The sequence below is a fragment of the Drosophila kikkawai genome, chromosome X, assembly GCF_030179895.1.
Source record: "Drosophila kikkawai strain 14028-0561.14 chromosome X, DkikHiC1v2, whole genome shotgun sequence".
Classification (NCBI taxonomy): domain Eukaryota; kingdom Metazoa; phylum Arthropoda; class Insecta; order Diptera; family Drosophilidae; genus Drosophila; species Drosophila kikkawai.
Genome location: NC_091733.1, coordinates 28,574,250 through 28,588,977, shown reverse-complemented (window position 1 = coordinate 28,588,977; position 14,728 = coordinate 28,574,250). Strand labels below are relative to the sequence as shown.

Here is a 14,728-nt window from a genome sequence, read left to right as displayed (position 1 = left end):
AGCCACTCGATTAATCGATGTTTTTCAGATCGAACGTTGATTCCAATTGGGATTTGGTTTTAGTTTAAATTGAAACATGTTTACCAACAATGTAATGACTTAAATAAAGATAGTTTTTAATAAATATATAATTATGTATACGCTTTTACTTAATATTAAAGTGTTTTAATTGAGGAGCCTCACTTTATTAACAAACATGGCCTTATCGGACACTCGATTGCAGCACCTTGCCTTATCGATAACAATCTCCTCTTTGCTATCGATTATATTCCTATACAGTTCTACAAAATTCTTAATTTAATTGAATTATTTAAATAAAGTACAATAATACAACTCTAAATAGCACCATCCACCTCGTGGTGCTCCAGATGCTTCATGTAGGCCAAAAAGCATGTCCAGCAGAGGCTGCAGGCGCTTATAAACGGCACCCGATTGCGCTCGGGGATCAGGCTAAAGTTAATGGTGGCCACCAGCGGCCACACGCACAAAGCCACCTGTCAAAGAGGCAAGGATTACAAGGATATCGTCAATTTGGACTAGTACTCATACCTTGTAGGTGGGCAGGAACTTTTTGCCCACTTCGGCCACCGCCTCCTCCACCGTCTTGGACTCCAGCAGGCTCATGATGAAGTAGAAGCAGGTCATGGCACCGGGCGTATAGGATACCGTCTCCACTGCCGCCTTGATGATGCCCGTACGCAGCGATGTCTGTGGCCACATGGCGCTCGAGACCTGGACAAGATCGGGTAGAGGTAGAGGAGCTCAAAGAAGAGACTTGGCTGGTTGGAAACTATGGCATACCTTGACCCAGCCATAAAGTGTGGGTGCCACAAAGAGGCCGCCGTACATGCTGAAGCGCAGGACGCGCCACCAGTCGTAGGTGCCTGCAGGAAGTGAAGGTTCCATGGCATGAAAACCAGGAAACCGAAGGATATATACATATATACTCACCCCAGCTCCTGCCCTCGACTGTCTGCTGGATGAGGCTACCCGTGGGCCAGATCAGGCTGTACGATATCATGCCGCGCATTATCGGGTAGCGGGTGACGAGCACCTTGAGCCTATGCCACATTATTTGCAATCTCGACCTGTGCCTGCGGAATCACAATCGCCGGAATTGGCATCTCATTAGCATGGCTAATGGGGGGGAGGAAGCATGGCCAGCCCAATGTGCGGGTACCCACAAAAAACCCCCAGCGAGCGCCCCCAATAAATGCGCCTGCTCCACTTGCCATGCCGTCACAGACAGAGCAAGCTGCCATGGGATCAAGTACTGCCCTGCTGCTCCTCCTAGCCACCACCTTTGCCTTGGCTATTGCAGATCCTGGAAAGATTGTCAATGGCACTGCCGCCTCGCCTGGTGAATTCCCCTTTATGGTCTCCCTGCGCCGTGCCAAAAGTGGCCATCACTCCTGCGGCGCCACTTTGCTCAATTCCCACTGGGTGCTGACCGCCGGCCATTGTGTTCGTGGCTCCTCGCCGGAGCAGCTAAATCTTCAGTATGGCAGCCAAATCTTGGAACGGAATGCCACCCAATTGCTACGCATAGCAGGGATCTTTCTGCATCCCGGCTATGAGCCGCAGGACAAGTATGCCAACGACATAGCCCTCCTGCAGCTGGAGGATAGGGTGACCTTCGGGCCACATGTCCAGCCAGTGCGTCTGCCCGAGCCAAGACAGACCACGCCCGGCAATGTCAGCGTTATCCTAGCGGGTTGGGGTTTAAATAAGGTAAAGATCTTGGTCCTGTGGAGATCTTCGTCAGAAGTTAACACTCTCTTTCCCTTTCCAGACCGGCGGCTCGGTGCAGGAGCAACTGCAAAAGGTCCAGCTGCAGGTGTTCAGCGACGAGGAGTGCAGCGAGCGGCATCAGATCCAGCTCCATGACAGCCAGATCTGTGCAGGTTTGCCCGAGGGCGGCAAGGGTCAGTGCAGCGGCGATTCCGGTGGCCCCCTAATCCTCACCAGCAGCAGCAGTGACTCCACTCAGATTGGCATTGTTTCGTGGAGCAAAAAGCCCTGCGCTCGCCCACCCTATCCCGGCGTCTTTACAGAGGTCTCCGCCTATGTGGACTGGATTGTGGAGACGGTGGGCAGCTCCTCCCAACCCTCGCCGCTGTGGATTGGCCAGCTCATTGTGGGACGCTCGCCGCCGCCCAAACTAAACTGATTCTAGAGGGGATTCTTCGAAATAAAAACTACCAATGCATGTAAGCTAAAAATCTATCTAATTCAGGGATTAACGACAGGTTGCTGCTGCTCCTCCTCCTCGTGACGCGTCTTCATGTAGGCCAAAAAGATGGTCCACATCAGGCTGCAAATGCTCACAAATACCACGCGATTGTGCTCCGGCACCAGTGAGAAGTTGATGGTCTGCAGGAAGGGCCATATGCATACGCCAACCTGGGTTAGTAATGGAGATTAATCATTGATGAACGAGGAGTGGAGGCTTGGGCGGAGTGAGAGGGTTTGAGACCACCTACCTTATAGGTGGGCAAGGCCTTCTCCTTGGTCTCGTCCACCGCCTGGCTGAAGGTCTTAAACTCCAGCAGGCTCATGCCCATAAAGAAGCTGACGCAGGCAAAGGGTCCGTAGGATAGCTGCTCGGTGATGGCCTGCAATGGGGGCAAGGGTTGATCTCTGCCAGAAGCTGCTCCTGCTTCCCCTTTAACTTACCTTGACTATACCCGTGCGCAGGTTTGTGTGTGGCCACATGGCGCTGGTTAGTCTCACCCATCCATACAGCGACGGAGCCACATACAAAGCTCCAAAGAGGCTAAAGCGTAGGGCACGCGCCCAGTCGTAATCACCTTTAAAACCGGGGAGGAGGAGAAGGAGGAGGCGGCAATGATGGGTGAGGTGCCAGGATACTGGGTTAAAGTTTACACTCACTTGGCTTGCGGCCCTCCAGCGTCTGTTGGATAATGCTGCCCGTTGGCCACATCACTGCGTATGTCAAAGCGCCCTTGGCCATGGGATGCAGCTTAGTGCGGCGTCTCCACTGCGAGGCCAGTGAGGCCTGCAGCAGTCTAACGGCCTGCGGCACCATAATATGGTGTTCCTTAGACTCTAACTAAAGCTGGCGGCGGAGCAAAAGGAAGATTGATCTGGTCCTCAAAACTAACCAAAGCAACAACAACAACAACGAAGGAGGAGGAGCATGACTCAAGGTCGCTAATGGCATCTGTGAGAGCGAGCAGTGCAGGCTGGCCCTGGCCATGGCCATTTCCCCCCCCATTTTGTGGATACTTGCTGTGCACTGTGATTGATATTCGTATTCTCCGAACGCTGCACGATAACTAAATGAATGAATGAGTGGATTTTCTAAATTTGAACACAATTATTAAGCTCCTTTTGCATTGATCTTGACAGTGAGTGCATTTCCTAGTGGGTTGCAACAACACTTGCAGGCTCGCTCACGCTCACGCTCACTCTCCCCCTCCCTCTCTCTCTCTCTCTCTCTCTCTCTCTCTCTCTCTCTCTCACGCAATGCGAAAAGAGCGAGATGGGGCAACGGAAGTGTGTGCTCACAAGGACTTTATGTAACAGAGCGAGAGGGAGGTAGGCTAAACTTGAATGAATGGAAAATAACGGCACGTTTGGCTCTCAGCCCCAAATCACTACACAAACAGAGAGTGTGTGCGATTACGTAGCTGGTAAACTAACGGATCATGTCAGAGCAATATAAATTAACGTAATTGTGTTGTTGTCGTTGTCTGGCTTTGTTGTTGCTGTTGTTGCTAGGTGGCTGGATCTCACTTACCTAGAAGTTTTATTGTCAACGGGGGGTGGGGGGTGGAATTAGCCCTAGTGTCTAACTTATTGGAATTCTAGTTTGTACTTTGGTTACGCACGGCGTCCGCATCGCTCCGTTTTGGTTACGTTCTCTGACTAACAAAATACGAAAACAGCCTGAGATGTTTTGCTAAAGTCAGCTGTTCGAGATTAGCGAATGCTTCTCACCCCAATCTCATGGAGCTTTTATAGCTTTTGCGGGGGCGGGTGGGGGCGCACGCTCTTAAATTAATAAATGTAAAGTGAAATAGCAGGATTTTAACTAAAATATTAGATATTCTTAATTTTTCTGATAAGAATTACTGAAAGGAAAATAAACCGTTGCGGTAAATCACTCGATAGTTTATCTTATCGATATCGATTGATGTGTTGGTGCATATTGCACATCCCTAATCGGCGGAAAACAAAAAATGCGACAACGGTGGTGGCCTGGCGACGTTGGGCTGCTCCTGCTACTCCACTTGCTGCTTCAGCCCGCCGCCCCACACCGCAACGACACCGCCATCCGCAGCGGCAACGGTGACAGTGGTATTCGGCACAGCAACAGAGCCTCCTGTCCGCAGCGACACCTCGCCGAAATCCTGCCGCCACCGAACACCTGCCCCCCGGAGGTACTGCATCTAAGGGGCACCGTGTACATCCTGTACGATGTCAACATATCCGAGGGCTTCAATCTGCGCCGCGATGTCTACATCCGCATGGCGGTCTTCGTGCGTCGCCTGCGGCAGCGACGCAAGCGCTTCCGGAACGTGCGCCTGGTACTGCCGCCGTGGCCACGCCTCTACCACTGGCACTCGCAGGGCCTGCACCAGAACGGGCTGCCCTGGAAGCACTTTTTCGACCTGGACAGCCTGCGACGCTATGCTCCCGTGCTGGACTACGATGAGTTTCTGGCGGAGCAGCGGCTCTTTGGTGCACCGGGAGCGCCGCTTGTACATGTGACGCACGCCTTCCGGCTGCAGCACTACGAGGTGATGCTGGAGCAGGGCATCTTCCGGGACAAGTTCGAGCGCGTGACGGACAAGGCAAAGTGCAGCGAGGCATCGCTGGCGGGCGGGCCGCTGCTGCAGCAGCAGCCGGAGCTTCAAGTGGAGCGCTTCCATTGTGTTCGCTTTCAGGGCAGCGCCGGCCTGCTGGAGCAGCTGCTACGCGTGGCCATTGCCGAGGATACCGCAGGACCGGAGGACGCAGACGATATGCGAACCTACGCCCTTCTCAGCGCCGAGACCGTGCTCCACGATCATTGGGGCGATGAGCACTTTTGGCGAGCGCGCCGCTCCATGCGCTTTGCCCAGCGACTCAGCCAGGTGGCCAAGGATTTCCGCCACCAGGCACTGGCCACCACGGACACCTCAGCGGGCGTGCAGCGGCCGGCCATGTGGGAGCTGGAGCGACCCAAGCGGAATGCCCGCGGCGGAGATTATCTGTGCGCACATTTGAGGCGCGGTGACTTTGTGCGCTCACGGGAGGCGACCACGCCCAGTTTGAAGTCCGCCGCCCAGCAGATGAAGCAACTGATGCGCGCCTTCAATGTGAGCACCGTGTTCGTGGCCAGCGATGCCACGCCCTACGAACTAATGGAGCTCAAGGAGCTCTTCTATCGCTTCCGCTTTGTCCATTTTACACCGGAATCGAATGGGCAGCGGCGCGAGTTGAAGGATGGGGGTGTGGCCGTGGTGGATCAACTTGTGTGCTCGTATGCCCGCTATTTTGTGGGCACCTACGAGAGCACCTTCACCTACCGGATCTACGAGGAGCGCGAGATCCTGGGCTTCAGCCAGGCGAGCACATTTAATACCTTCTGCAAGGCTCTGGGCGGCAGCTGTGCCCGGAATGCCGTCTGGCCAATTGTCTGGGATGATGATGAGGAGGAGCAGGAGGAGGATCCCTACTGAATCCTGACCCATTGTGTTCCAAAAAGAGGAGAGAAGCGAAGCACTCGAATCCTAGCTTTAAGATCAGCAAACCGAAATTCCGAACAACCTGCGATTATGTACCAAAAAAACACTCGTAAATCAATTTTGCATTTAGGTGTGAAAATTGCTTAATAAAACTAAATATTTTTTAAAATAAAAGAACAAATAAAATAGTAAAAAAAAAAGTTATTAGAAGAGGTTTTTCAAGGGGGGAATTTATAGTTCTTCGGGGAAATGCTTAACAACTAAAAAAACAAATATTAAATTAACAAATTTTTATTAATAAAAATGAATAAATAATTTTGTAATTTAAATATTTAAACGGCTTAGCAAAAAATCGATTTATCGATAGGCTGCCGACCCATTAGTGTGACCAGCCGCATGCAATGGCCTTAAGCCAGCCGAGTTTAGAGCGGGTCATACTGTGGAAAAAGATTGTTTTTTTTGCAATCTCTTTTCGCACTCGCAAAAAAAAAGAAAAAATAATTAAAAAGAATTCGTAAATTGCAAAACCCTAGGCGGCAGTGCGGGAATGCAGCAAACACAGCGAAAAACAACGAATTAGTAAATGAAGTGAACGCGAAATAACAACAACAACAACCGTGAGCCGCAGCTCTCCCACACACACACACACACGTCCCCCCCTTCCCTGTCCGTGTAGAGTTGAGTGTGCGAGTGTGTGTGAGTTTGCAAAGTTCGGACTTGGACACACACACACACAAGGCACACCTGTGCAGGAACTCGCAGGATTGCTGGGCTGCCAGGCGACACACCGCGTCGAAAAGCCGCCAGGAGAACACCCACAGCTGGAAAGCTGAAGCTGGTCCTTCAGCAGAGCAGGATTTGTCCAAGGATCCACAAAGGAGACCAACCAACTGGATGCCCGGCTTCCACCTCAATGAGATGGGTGAAATGGTCCTGGACGCCATCGATGACATCGGCGTGGTCGATGTGTACGATCTGGCCTCGGACATTGGCAAGGAATACGAACGGATTATGGATCGCTATGGGACAGATGCCGTCAGTGGCTTAATGCCAAAGATTATCAACACTTTGGAGCTCCTCGAGGCGCTGGCCACCAAGAATGAACGTGAGAATGCCACCATTCAGGAGCTGCGGGATAAGGTGACACAGCTGGAGAGCGAGAAGCTAGAGAAGGCCGAATTTCGGCGCAGATTCGAAAAGGAACTGGAACTCATCGAGGAGCAGTGGCGCAGTGAGACCAACGAACTGGTCGATTTGGTGTCCTCCCTTCAGGATGAGAACAAGCGATTGGTCAAGCAGACGCAGGATTTGCAATCGTCCTCCGCCCAAAGCTCTGGCCTGGGGGCCAGTCTCACCGAGAGCATCATTAGCATGACCAACCATGAGCTGCACAGTGCCCTATCTGACACCCAGGTGTTGCAGCGGCTCAAGGAGCAGATCTACAAGCAGCGGGATGAGCTAAAGCAACGCGAGCGAGAGCTCCAGGACAAATACAGCGAGCTGGAACATGTAGGCAAACCCATATGCCAGGTCATTTAACATTTGAACTTATTCCCAGCTTTGTAACTTTTCCAGCTCAACATCCAAGCGGAGCGCCTGAAAGGCTCTGAGCGGGACACCCGGCGGCGTCACAAGCTCATGCAGGCCCAGGTCAAGACGCTGTGCGAGGAGCGTGCCGATTTTCTAGCCCAATTGCAGGACCAAAGCCGCGAGATCAACCAACTGCGCAAGCGCCTGGGCCTGGCCGAGAAGGAGAACGAGGATCTGGTGGCCTCCTATGACGATGGCCAAAACGATCCAAATCGGCCACGTTATACCACCCGTGAACTCAAGGAGCTAATCAGCGAACGGGACGAGCTATTGACCACCATCGATGGGCTGAATGAGCAGCTGGCGGAGCTCAAGCCACCACCACCGCCGTCGTCCAAGGCCAAGCGCCAGCGACATTTCTCCAGTTCCGATGACAGCGACGATGAGGACGATGGTCATGTGGCGGACAACGATGACGACGACGACGAGGATGATGATGAAGAGGAGGCGACCGAAGCGGATGAAGTGGAGCCACCAGCCGCTGGAGAGACGTGAGTGTTTATACATTATATATTAATGGGGTTTATGGTTTAATTATGATCACTTGGCTATTTTTAAGCTTTAAAATAATGACTTTCATGATTAATGGTTAGCTATTAGGTCGTGACTCATTGTTTTTTATTTAGTTTTCGTGCAGTGCTAAACATATTCAAATAGACTCCATGATGCAAGCACCCTTCAAACAGGTGATTCATCATTGGTTTGGCGTTTTTTTGTATTTTTTTGTGAGCTTTTTATGAAGGTTAAATGTTATTTAAATATGTCACTTGATGTTTGTATGCGTTTATTGAGGTAATTAAACGGTAATAAGGCCATTCGGTTGAGGGAAGGCCTTTAATTTTTGTATTTTTTATAGTAAATCCCTCATATATTCCCATTTTGTAGGCCGCCTGGACACGATGCACCCGTGCAGGGACCTTTGCCATACGAACCGGACGATGCGCCGTGGAAAAAGAGCTCCGAGTCGGGTATACGCAAGTTGTAAGTACTAAAAAAAATATATTAAAAATAATATTTCTAATTAATATATAATAAAATAATTTCTATTTTATATTTTTCAGCTTCCGGAAACTTTTCTCGGATCCATCGGACGGCAACAATACATTCCCGAAACGTTCCTTGGCCACGCTCTCAAAGATGGCACTGTCGGCCACGCCGGGCTCCGTTTCCGCCACCGCCTCCGAGGCGGCGAAGTAAGCGCCACTCCCATATAAAACCAACCATACGAGTTGTTTTCGGCGTGCATTTCACACTTTTGTTTTGTTTGTTTTTCTGTTTTTCCGTTTCCGTTTACGTTCCATTCCGTTCCGTTCCGCACCCCCCTGCATCTTTATCTATTTATTTATTTTATTTATTTATTATTTACGATTAACGATTTAGTTTAGGCCAGTGTTTACTCCATTTGAGCCTATCACTGGCCATTTATCTGCTCCGCCTGAGCTGTACATATATAGTTTACACACTCGATTGCTGTGCCCTTGTAATTCTAAGTTGTTATGCAATTTTATTTACGTAATATGAGTTTTACGTTATTGTTTCAAATTTACCCACGTAACTGTACTTGATTCTTTTGTACTTTTGTATTTATTCTAACTTTTAAATTAAGAGAGAACCCAAAAAACACTTATACAACACACATATGCATATGAAAAGTGTTCCAAAGAACAAGGAGATCGAAAGCAAATTGTTTGCCGAGTGAGTTTTTAATGAATTTAGAGACGAGAGATGACTAACGCGTAACGATTAACGAGTAAAGAAAAGACATCAAACCCCTTATAACTGTAACGAGTAACAAGTAACGAGTAACGAGTAAAGAAAAGACATCAAACCCCTTATAACTGTAGAATCAAATCGAAAACAAATCGAAGAATGAGGACCCCAGAGTTTTTTTTTAGAGAGTGTAAGACGAATGAGAAGGTTTTTGCTTCAATTATCCGTAGTCTAACTATCCCCCTTTGATCCCATTAACCTAAACACCTGCTCTATCGCTATTTCCCGAATCTGTTTTTTGGAATTGGAAGGTACTTTTAGCATTCTCATAGCAGTTGCCCCAAGCGGCCTTATATTACAAATTTATCAAAAATGAAAAAACACTAAAAATATGCAAACGTTTAGAAAAAGACATATATATATACATATATATATATATATTAATTATTAGCAAACGTTACAACCTTAGCGCATTGTTTGTTGAATTGAATTAAAAAGAAACTATCTCTAAACGAAACCAAACTAAACAAATTAGATTCCATTGAACGCATTAGAAGCGCCACAAAAAATACAAGATAAAGGAAAATCTCAGTATAAATATGTCTGAATATCAGCGAATGTTTTAGCCAAGAGTTTTACCATATAGACTTAGCCACGCCAACTAACTGACCAGCTGTCTCTCTCTCTCTCTCTTGCTCTTGAATTCTTGTTATCGCCGCTTGAAGATATATATCTATCTATGAATAAACCCTATCCCTACTTTTCTTCTTATTAATGAATGCTGTTTATCGCACACGAAGCTTGCCCCAGACAGCTCTCCTAGCAACGATTAGATGGAGCTCTTTGTCCCCCAGATCAGCTGTCTCTGTTTATTTGGTTTTTTAGGAAATATAAATGAATTCGCTTAAAATATTGGACCAATAAAATCGGCAGAATAACAGAATAAAAAATTTAAAAATTTCGATATTTAAAAATACGATATTTTCGATATTTTTCAATATATTATATTGGTGTTATCTTTCTTTTTTTTTAGAAAATGTCGATATATTGATACTTTATCGATATATAAACAAATTCGCTTGATATATAGGACCAATACAATAGGAAGAAGAGGCAAATTAAATCACACATTTTGCTTATTTTTCTATAATATCAAATATTTCGGTAATCAAATATTCTCTACATCAAAGTATACGATATTTTTGATATTTTTTCGATATATTCTAATAGAGTTATCTTCTTTACTATAAAACTGTTACTAAAGATCCTAGTAACCCCCAGTTTTTCAAGCTTTTTATATTCTTTCGACACAGGACAGCCGGTTTGGGGTGCTCCTTGACTTGCGTAACATATCAGCTTTTGTCGATTGCATCGATTTTTAATGTGCCAAAGACTAAATGTCACCCCCGCTTAATCCTAACCAAACCCCAAACCAGAAAACCCAAAACCCAACCTGCAGCCTATAAACTCTCCTCCAACAATCAAATCTCGTTTCAATTACAAAAAAAAAGGAACAACAAATTGTGGCAACTGAACTTTTATACATATTTGAATATGATATAACGAATATGATGATATGATATGAGCGTTAAGATGGACTAACAAAAAAGAGTATAGGATCGCGAGCTACACGAGAGGAGTAGGATGTGGTGGAGAGTAGGAGAGACATTCGAGTGTGTTTGGTGAATTAATGTTAACTAAATTTATATACACATATACACATGCATTATACATAATATACTTTACTATATACACTATATGTAATACCGTATTATATGGAACTATGTGTGTGACTAACCAAAAAGAAAGGCAACAATTATACAAATTATGGTACAAGGCAGCGACGACTACCTGGGGACCCCAAGCGAAGCGGCATGAAGTGGATCCCAGTCCCTCACGGAGGAGGAGTGCAACGGAACGGACATCCCCGGGCAGCTCGTGTGATCGATCGCCTCTGAGATCCCTCTGTACGTACATACAAAATTATGAGTGGCGGCGGCTCCCACGTGAGAGCAAACGTCAAAAAAATAAAAACTTATGAAGAATTGACATCGATTTTGGGTCTTTCTTTCTTACTTCTTAAGGGAGGGGGGGAGAATAACTGGTAGCCTTGAAAAGGTTTCCTAGGTTTCCTTGAGGCCAAGGCCAAGGACAATATGAGTTGAAATAATTACATATGACGCAACCTTTCTGGACCGGGGATTCCCCCCCATTACCACTTTCAAGGATTTCGCTTCACGAAAGCTTTTTCACCAACGAAAGCTTCTCGCTAGGACTTTCTGTCACGGGCTAAGAACTTGCGCCGTCCACATCCTGCGCATTCGCGTCCGCATCGGAGGCTGCAGCATCTCGTCCTGCTGCCGTGTCCTGTCGCTTACTGGGCGCCTGTTAGCCATGCCGGGTTTGAGGCGTATCTAGGGCGTGGATCCACGACCTTGACAAAGTTTCCTCCGGCTTCTGCTCCTCCTCTGCGGCTGCGTTTTAATTGCCCAGCAACAGGCGGGGTGGGCTGAGGCGCCTGCTCTCTCTCTCTCCCTCTCTCTCCCTCTCTCTCTCTGGGATGCGTTGGCCATTCTCGAGGGGATTTCCACGCAGTTCCCAATTAAGCAATTAAAAATCCAGCCAGCCGGTTGGGCTGGGGGCGTTGTCAGCTTTTTAATTAAGAAGATGTTAGCGTAATAGGATAGAAGAAGATGCGCTGCGAAATCCGTAGGTCGAAATGTGCGCGCGGCTAATGAAGAAACGTTGTCGTCTGTGGTCAGTGGGAAAGGGAATTGGGGGAGGGAACGGTGATGGTGATGGTGGTGGTGGTTTGCTTCGTTTTCCACTAATTGGCCTGGGCCAAGGATGAGGGAGGGGAAGCAGCAGCCATTGTGGTGGGGATTAATTAAAAGAAAGGAGCATTTAATGAGTTTTTCTGCAGGCAGAAGCGCACACACACACACACACAGAGGCCCCTTCTTAGTGGCAGTCGTCGTCTGGGTGCCGAAGCATCCGCCGGGTTGGCCAGGACAGCGCCCGTCTCTTGCCATCGTCGTGGTCGTGGTCGTTGTCGATAACTCGTGCGACGATTTCAGGGGCCTTCAGTCAGTCGATTTTCGAACAGGCTCACAGCAAAGGCAGCTGGTTGGGCCGGAAGGCCGTTGGTTTCGCAGGGGGCGGAAAAGACAACTCGAAACTCCCACCAGCGAGCTGTGTACAGTGGGCGCCCGAAAAGAGCAACTCAGGTGGAATATGTTGGGATTGGAAATTAACTAAAAAAAAAGAAAGGCAATTCAAATCTGTTTCTGTTAATTTGAAGTTATTTTTAAGCTTAGTTAATAATCATATTATATTATATTATATACATCATATTATTAATATAATTTATTTATATTGACATGTGTTTTTTAGCTTCACTGTTTTGTAAAACACCGCAATAACCCTGGTATTATAAATATTTATAAAAATATTTACACTTTTAAAAGTATTTCCATTATCTCACATTTATTTCCCGTTGAATTACTTAAGCAGTATTCACTGTACATCAGCTTTAACAAGCTTTGCCAGAGAGAATTGTTATGCTCTCAACTGCGCGCCTGTCTCTCTCATTTTAACAGAACTCTGTTACTCTCATCTGGGCACCAAAAGTTATAGTAACAGATGTGGTTCGAGTCTCAGATGTGGATTTTTTTAGGCGAAAAAACCAAAATTTTAATCTGGTAACACTGGTTTATGGCGCGACGCCATTTTTACAATTAGAAACCCAAGTTCTTCTGCTTTCTCTTTTGTCCTGATATTCTTTGGCGTCGTGAAAAAACTGCAGAAATAATGAAAAACTATCTATTTGCGAATGTGAAAAGGCTGTGCGATCTCAAGTTATACAAGTGCGTCGTTCCAGCAGTAAAATTAAGTCGAAAAACCCACTGCAAAAGTAAAAACGTAAAGAAAAGCAGTTAGAAACCGAAGTTCTTCTGCATTCTCTTTTGTCCTGATATTCTTTTGCGTCGTGAAAAAACTGCAGAAATAATGAAAAACGCTGCATTTGCGAATGTGAAAAGGCTGTGCGATCACTAGTTATACGAGGGCGTTGTTCCAGCAGTAAATATTAAGTGGAAAAACATTAGAAAAGACTCCCATTCGTCAAAAAATGGACCTGTGCGCGTGTGTTCTATTAACCAGCGATCTTAAATCACGTCCATGCCATCGGATTTGGTAAGATTCCACTTTGATTGCCACATCCTCTTGTGAGCCTAATCCTGGTGAATTCTGCCTCTCCTCACAGGTTCCGTGCTCCGCTCCTCAATTTCCAAACAAGCCGCGTTCTTACAAAAAAACACGTTCGTACACGTAAACACGTGTCAATTTAACGGGACCCGCGTGTCTCCCAACATGTTGGTCCGCCGTTGAAGCCGTTTTTTTGCGTTGCAACATCGCCACCAGGGTGCTCCGAAGACATATCCCCAATTTCCTGGCCAAATCCATCCGCCAGAGACGAGGCACCCAAGAATATAATAATGAGTAAGTTGTTAGTTTTAAACCCAAGCCATTTAAAACAAGAGAAAACAAACACATCTGGGGATTATATACTGTTTTTGGAGAAAGGGCAATATATTCACTAAACGCAATTGATCACCGGCTGGCCTGCATTGCTACATTTTGGTTGCAACATGGACGCATGTCTTATTGGAATGAACATTCTAGGAACTTGCCCTAGATGGATGACCAGGCGCCCAGCAGGCGGAGCACAGTCACGACCCAAATCTGAAAGCAAAAACGTGAGAGCAAAAGTGCGGAAAGTACAACGAAGAGAGTGTGTGTGTGTGAGAAATGGTTGCTTGGCTTGCGCCTTGGCTAAGCTTTTTCACACAAAATAAAGCTTAAACTTTTTGTTTATAACAATGTGGCGGGAAATTTAAAACGAGTGAATGAAGAATGAATGAATAGTAATGAATGAAGGATTTTATTCCGCCTTTCGGCGAGTTTCGTCCGTCATTTTTGTACAATAAGTGCTCCAATTTGGACAGGCGAGCAGAACTGCCAACTGGAAACTGGAAACTGCCAGCGGGCGGGAATGTGGAGCGAGCGGGCGGGAATGTGGAGCGAACAACAAGTTCTGGTTGGAGTAGCTCTTTTTTTTTGTTGTTTTCTTTGTTATTCCCATTCTTATTACCAGTTACTACTACATGCAAGCAAAAACAACAACGTGTGTGCATTTTACTTCAATTCAACTCGGCTTAGTTCAAGTTATTATACATAATTAACTTAAAAAACTTAATTATTTTACTTATTTTGATTGATTTTTACTTGGTTATTTATTTGCAGTTATGTTTTTATCAAAGATAATGCATCGCAATCGTAATGGAAATTATGTGAAAAAATCAACCAAAATGCAGTGTAAGTAAATGATAAAAATAAACTTGAATAGCTTATTATTTCTTATTTTATAATAAAATGTATAAAATATAATATTTAATTATATTATTTATAATATTTATTTAATAAAACCCCTTATTTGGCAGCTCCATTTAAATCGCCATTCCTCGTCCAATTAACATGTCATTGGGACCGGACCAACTGAGAGGCAGTGTCAACGCCGAGAAGGATGTGGAATGAGCTCTGTGAGGCGGAAGAGATGGATCCCAGCGGCAAACCGAATCCCTGCCTGGGACTGGTATGGCGGACAAAGAGAATCCGGGTGCCAAGTGCCGGCTACAATGGGTGAGTGTCAAGTGTTGATATTTAAGCTGCTA

The 14,728-nt window shown here is 46.4% G+C and overlaps 6 protein-coding genes across 9 annotated transcripts in view; 4 read left to right on the top strand and 2 right to left on the bottom strand.

Annotated features, from left to right (window-relative positions):
* Window positions 1-85: 85 nt before the first annotated feature.
* LOC108076082 (uncharacterized) lies at window positions 86-3,878 on the bottom strand. 2 transcript variants are annotated; one of them, XM_017168794.3, is made up of 5 exons: window positions 3,764-3,878; window positions 952-1,094; window positions 802-884; window positions 550-732; window positions 86-494 (listed from the first exon to the last, which is right to left on the bottom strand). In XM_017168794.3, exons 2-5 carry the CDS (start codon window positions 1,070-1,072, stop codon window positions 336-338), a joined length of 546 nt encoding a protein of 181 aa, XP_017024283.1. In that variant the 5' UTR covers window positions 1,073-1,094; window positions 3,764-3,878; the 3' UTR covers window positions 86-335. The 2 variants fall into 2 exon arrangements, with proteins under 2 accessions (XP_017024283.1, XP_017024284.1); XM_017168795.3 differs by lacking the exon at window positions 3,764-3,878 and adding an exon at window positions 3,254-3,664.
* Window positions 1,092-2,170, top strand: LOC108076080 (trypsin-1). Its single transcript, XM_017168792.2, has 2 exons — window positions 1,092-1,731; window positions 1,793-2,170. The coding sequence occupies exons 1-2, from the start codon at window positions 1,141-1,143 to the stop codon at window positions 2,168-2,170; spliced, it is 969 nt and encodes a 322-aa protein (XP_017024281.1). The 5' UTR covers window positions 1,092-1,140.
* Window positions 2,212-3,903, bottom strand: LOC108076081 (PXMP2/4 family protein 4). The gene is made up of 5 exons (XM_017168793.3): window positions 3,764-3,903; window positions 2,893-3,079; window positions 2,677-2,810; window positions 2,484-2,615; window positions 2,212-2,403 (listed from the first exon to the last, which is right to left on the bottom strand). The coding sequence occupies exons 2-5, from the start codon at window positions 3,047-3,049 to the stop codon at window positions 2,233-2,235; spliced, it is 594 nt and encodes a 197-aa protein (XP_017024282.1). The 5' UTR covers window positions 3,050-3,079; window positions 3,764-3,903; the 3' UTR covers window positions 2,212-2,232.
* Window positions 3,904-4,077: 174 nt separating this feature from the next.
* Window positions 4,078-5,896, top strand: O-fut2 (O-fucosyltransferase 2). Its single transcript, XM_017168791.2, has one exon. It carries the CDS (start codon window positions 4,206-4,208, stop codon window positions 5,688-5,690), a length of 1,485 nt encoding a protein of 494 aa, XP_017024280.1. The 5' UTR covers window positions 4,078-4,205; the 3' UTR covers window positions 5,691-5,896.
* Window positions 5,897-6,120: 224 nt separating this feature from the next.
* Rilpl (Rab interacting lysosomal protein like) lies at window positions 6,121-11,045 on the top strand. 2 transcript variants are annotated; one of them, XM_017168804.3, is made up of 5 exons: window positions 6,121-7,205; window positions 7,272-7,777; window positions 8,172-8,267; window positions 8,348-8,479; window positions 10,834-11,045. In XM_017168804.3, the coding sequence occupies exons 1-5, from the start codon at window positions 6,591-6,593 to the stop codon at window positions 10,952-10,954; spliced, it is 1,470 nt and encodes a 489-aa protein (XP_017024293.1). In that variant the 5' UTR covers window positions 6,121-6,590; the 3' UTR covers window positions 10,955-11,045. The 2 variants fall into 2 exon arrangements, with proteins under 2 accessions (XP_017024293.1, XP_017024296.1); XM_017168807.3 differs by having other exon boundaries at window positions 8,667-11,045.
* Window positions 11,046-12,749: 1,704 nt separating this feature from the next.
* The window catches only part of futsch, a 70,068-nt gene continuing 68,089 nt past the window's right edge, over window positions 12,750-14,728 (top strand). Inside the window, exons 1-4 of one of the 2 annotated variants that reach the window (XM_070288672.1) lie at window positions 12,750-13,190; window positions 13,261-13,496; window positions 14,301-14,372; window positions 14,498-14,696. The gene's annotated coding sequence lies outside the window, so the exon portion shown is untranslated. The remainder of the gene's footprint in view (window positions 13,191-13,260; window positions 13,497-14,300; window positions 14,373-14,497; window positions 14,697-14,728) is intronic. The other variant, XM_070288671.1, reaches the window with a different exon arrangement.

Bases quoted from the DNA above. Each gene is read 5' to 3' on its own strand.
- LOC108076082 (XM_017168794.3), bottom strand. From the start codon at position 1,072: ATGTGGCATAGGCTCAAGGTGCTCGTCACCCGCTACCCGATAATGCGC. The intron at 885-951 runs GTGAGTATATAT...CACTTCCTGCAG, and splicing joins AGTCGAGGGCAGGAGCTGGG to GCACCTACGACTGGTGGCGC. The intron at 733-801 runs GTATGCCATAGT...GATCTTGTCCAG, and splicing joins CACTTTATGGCTGGGTCAAG to GTCTCGAGCGCCATGTGGCC.
- LOC108076080 (XM_017168792.2), top strand. From the start codon at position 1,141: ATGGGGGGGAGGAAGCATGGCCAGCCCAATGTGCGGGTACCCACAAAA. The intron at 1,732-1,792 runs GTAAAGATCTTG...TTCCCTTTCCAG, and splicing joins CGGGTTGGGGTTTAAATAAG to ACCGGCGGCTCGGTGCAGGA.
- LOC108076081 (XM_017168793.3), bottom strand. From the start codon at position 3,049: ATGGTGCCGCAGGCCGTTAGACTGCTGCAGGCCTCACTGGCCTCGCAG. The intron at 2,811-2,892 runs GTGAGTGTAAAC...CCGGTTTTAAAG, and splicing joins GCTGGAGGGCCGCAAGCCAA to GTGATTACGACTGGGCGCGT. The intron at 2,404-2,483 runs GTAGGTGGTCTC...TTACTAACCCAG, and splicing joins AGGCCTTGCCCACCTATAAG to GTTGGCGTATGCATATGGCC.
- O-fut2 (XM_017168791.2), top strand. From the start codon at position 4,206: ATGCGACAACGGTGGTGGCCTGGCGACGTTGGGCTGCTCCTGCTACTC.
- Rilpl (XM_017168807.3), top strand. From the start codon at position 6,591: ATGCCCGGCTTCCACCTCAATGAGATGGGTGAAATGGTCCTGGACGCC. The intron at 7,206-7,271 runs GTAGGCAAACCC...TAACTTTTCCAG, and splicing joins AATACAGCGAGCTGGAACAT to CTCAACATCCAAGCGGAGCG. The intron at 8,268-8,347 runs GTAAGTACTAAA...TATATTTTTCAG, and splicing joins GAGTCGGGTATACGCAAGTT to CTTCCGGAAACTTTTCTCGG.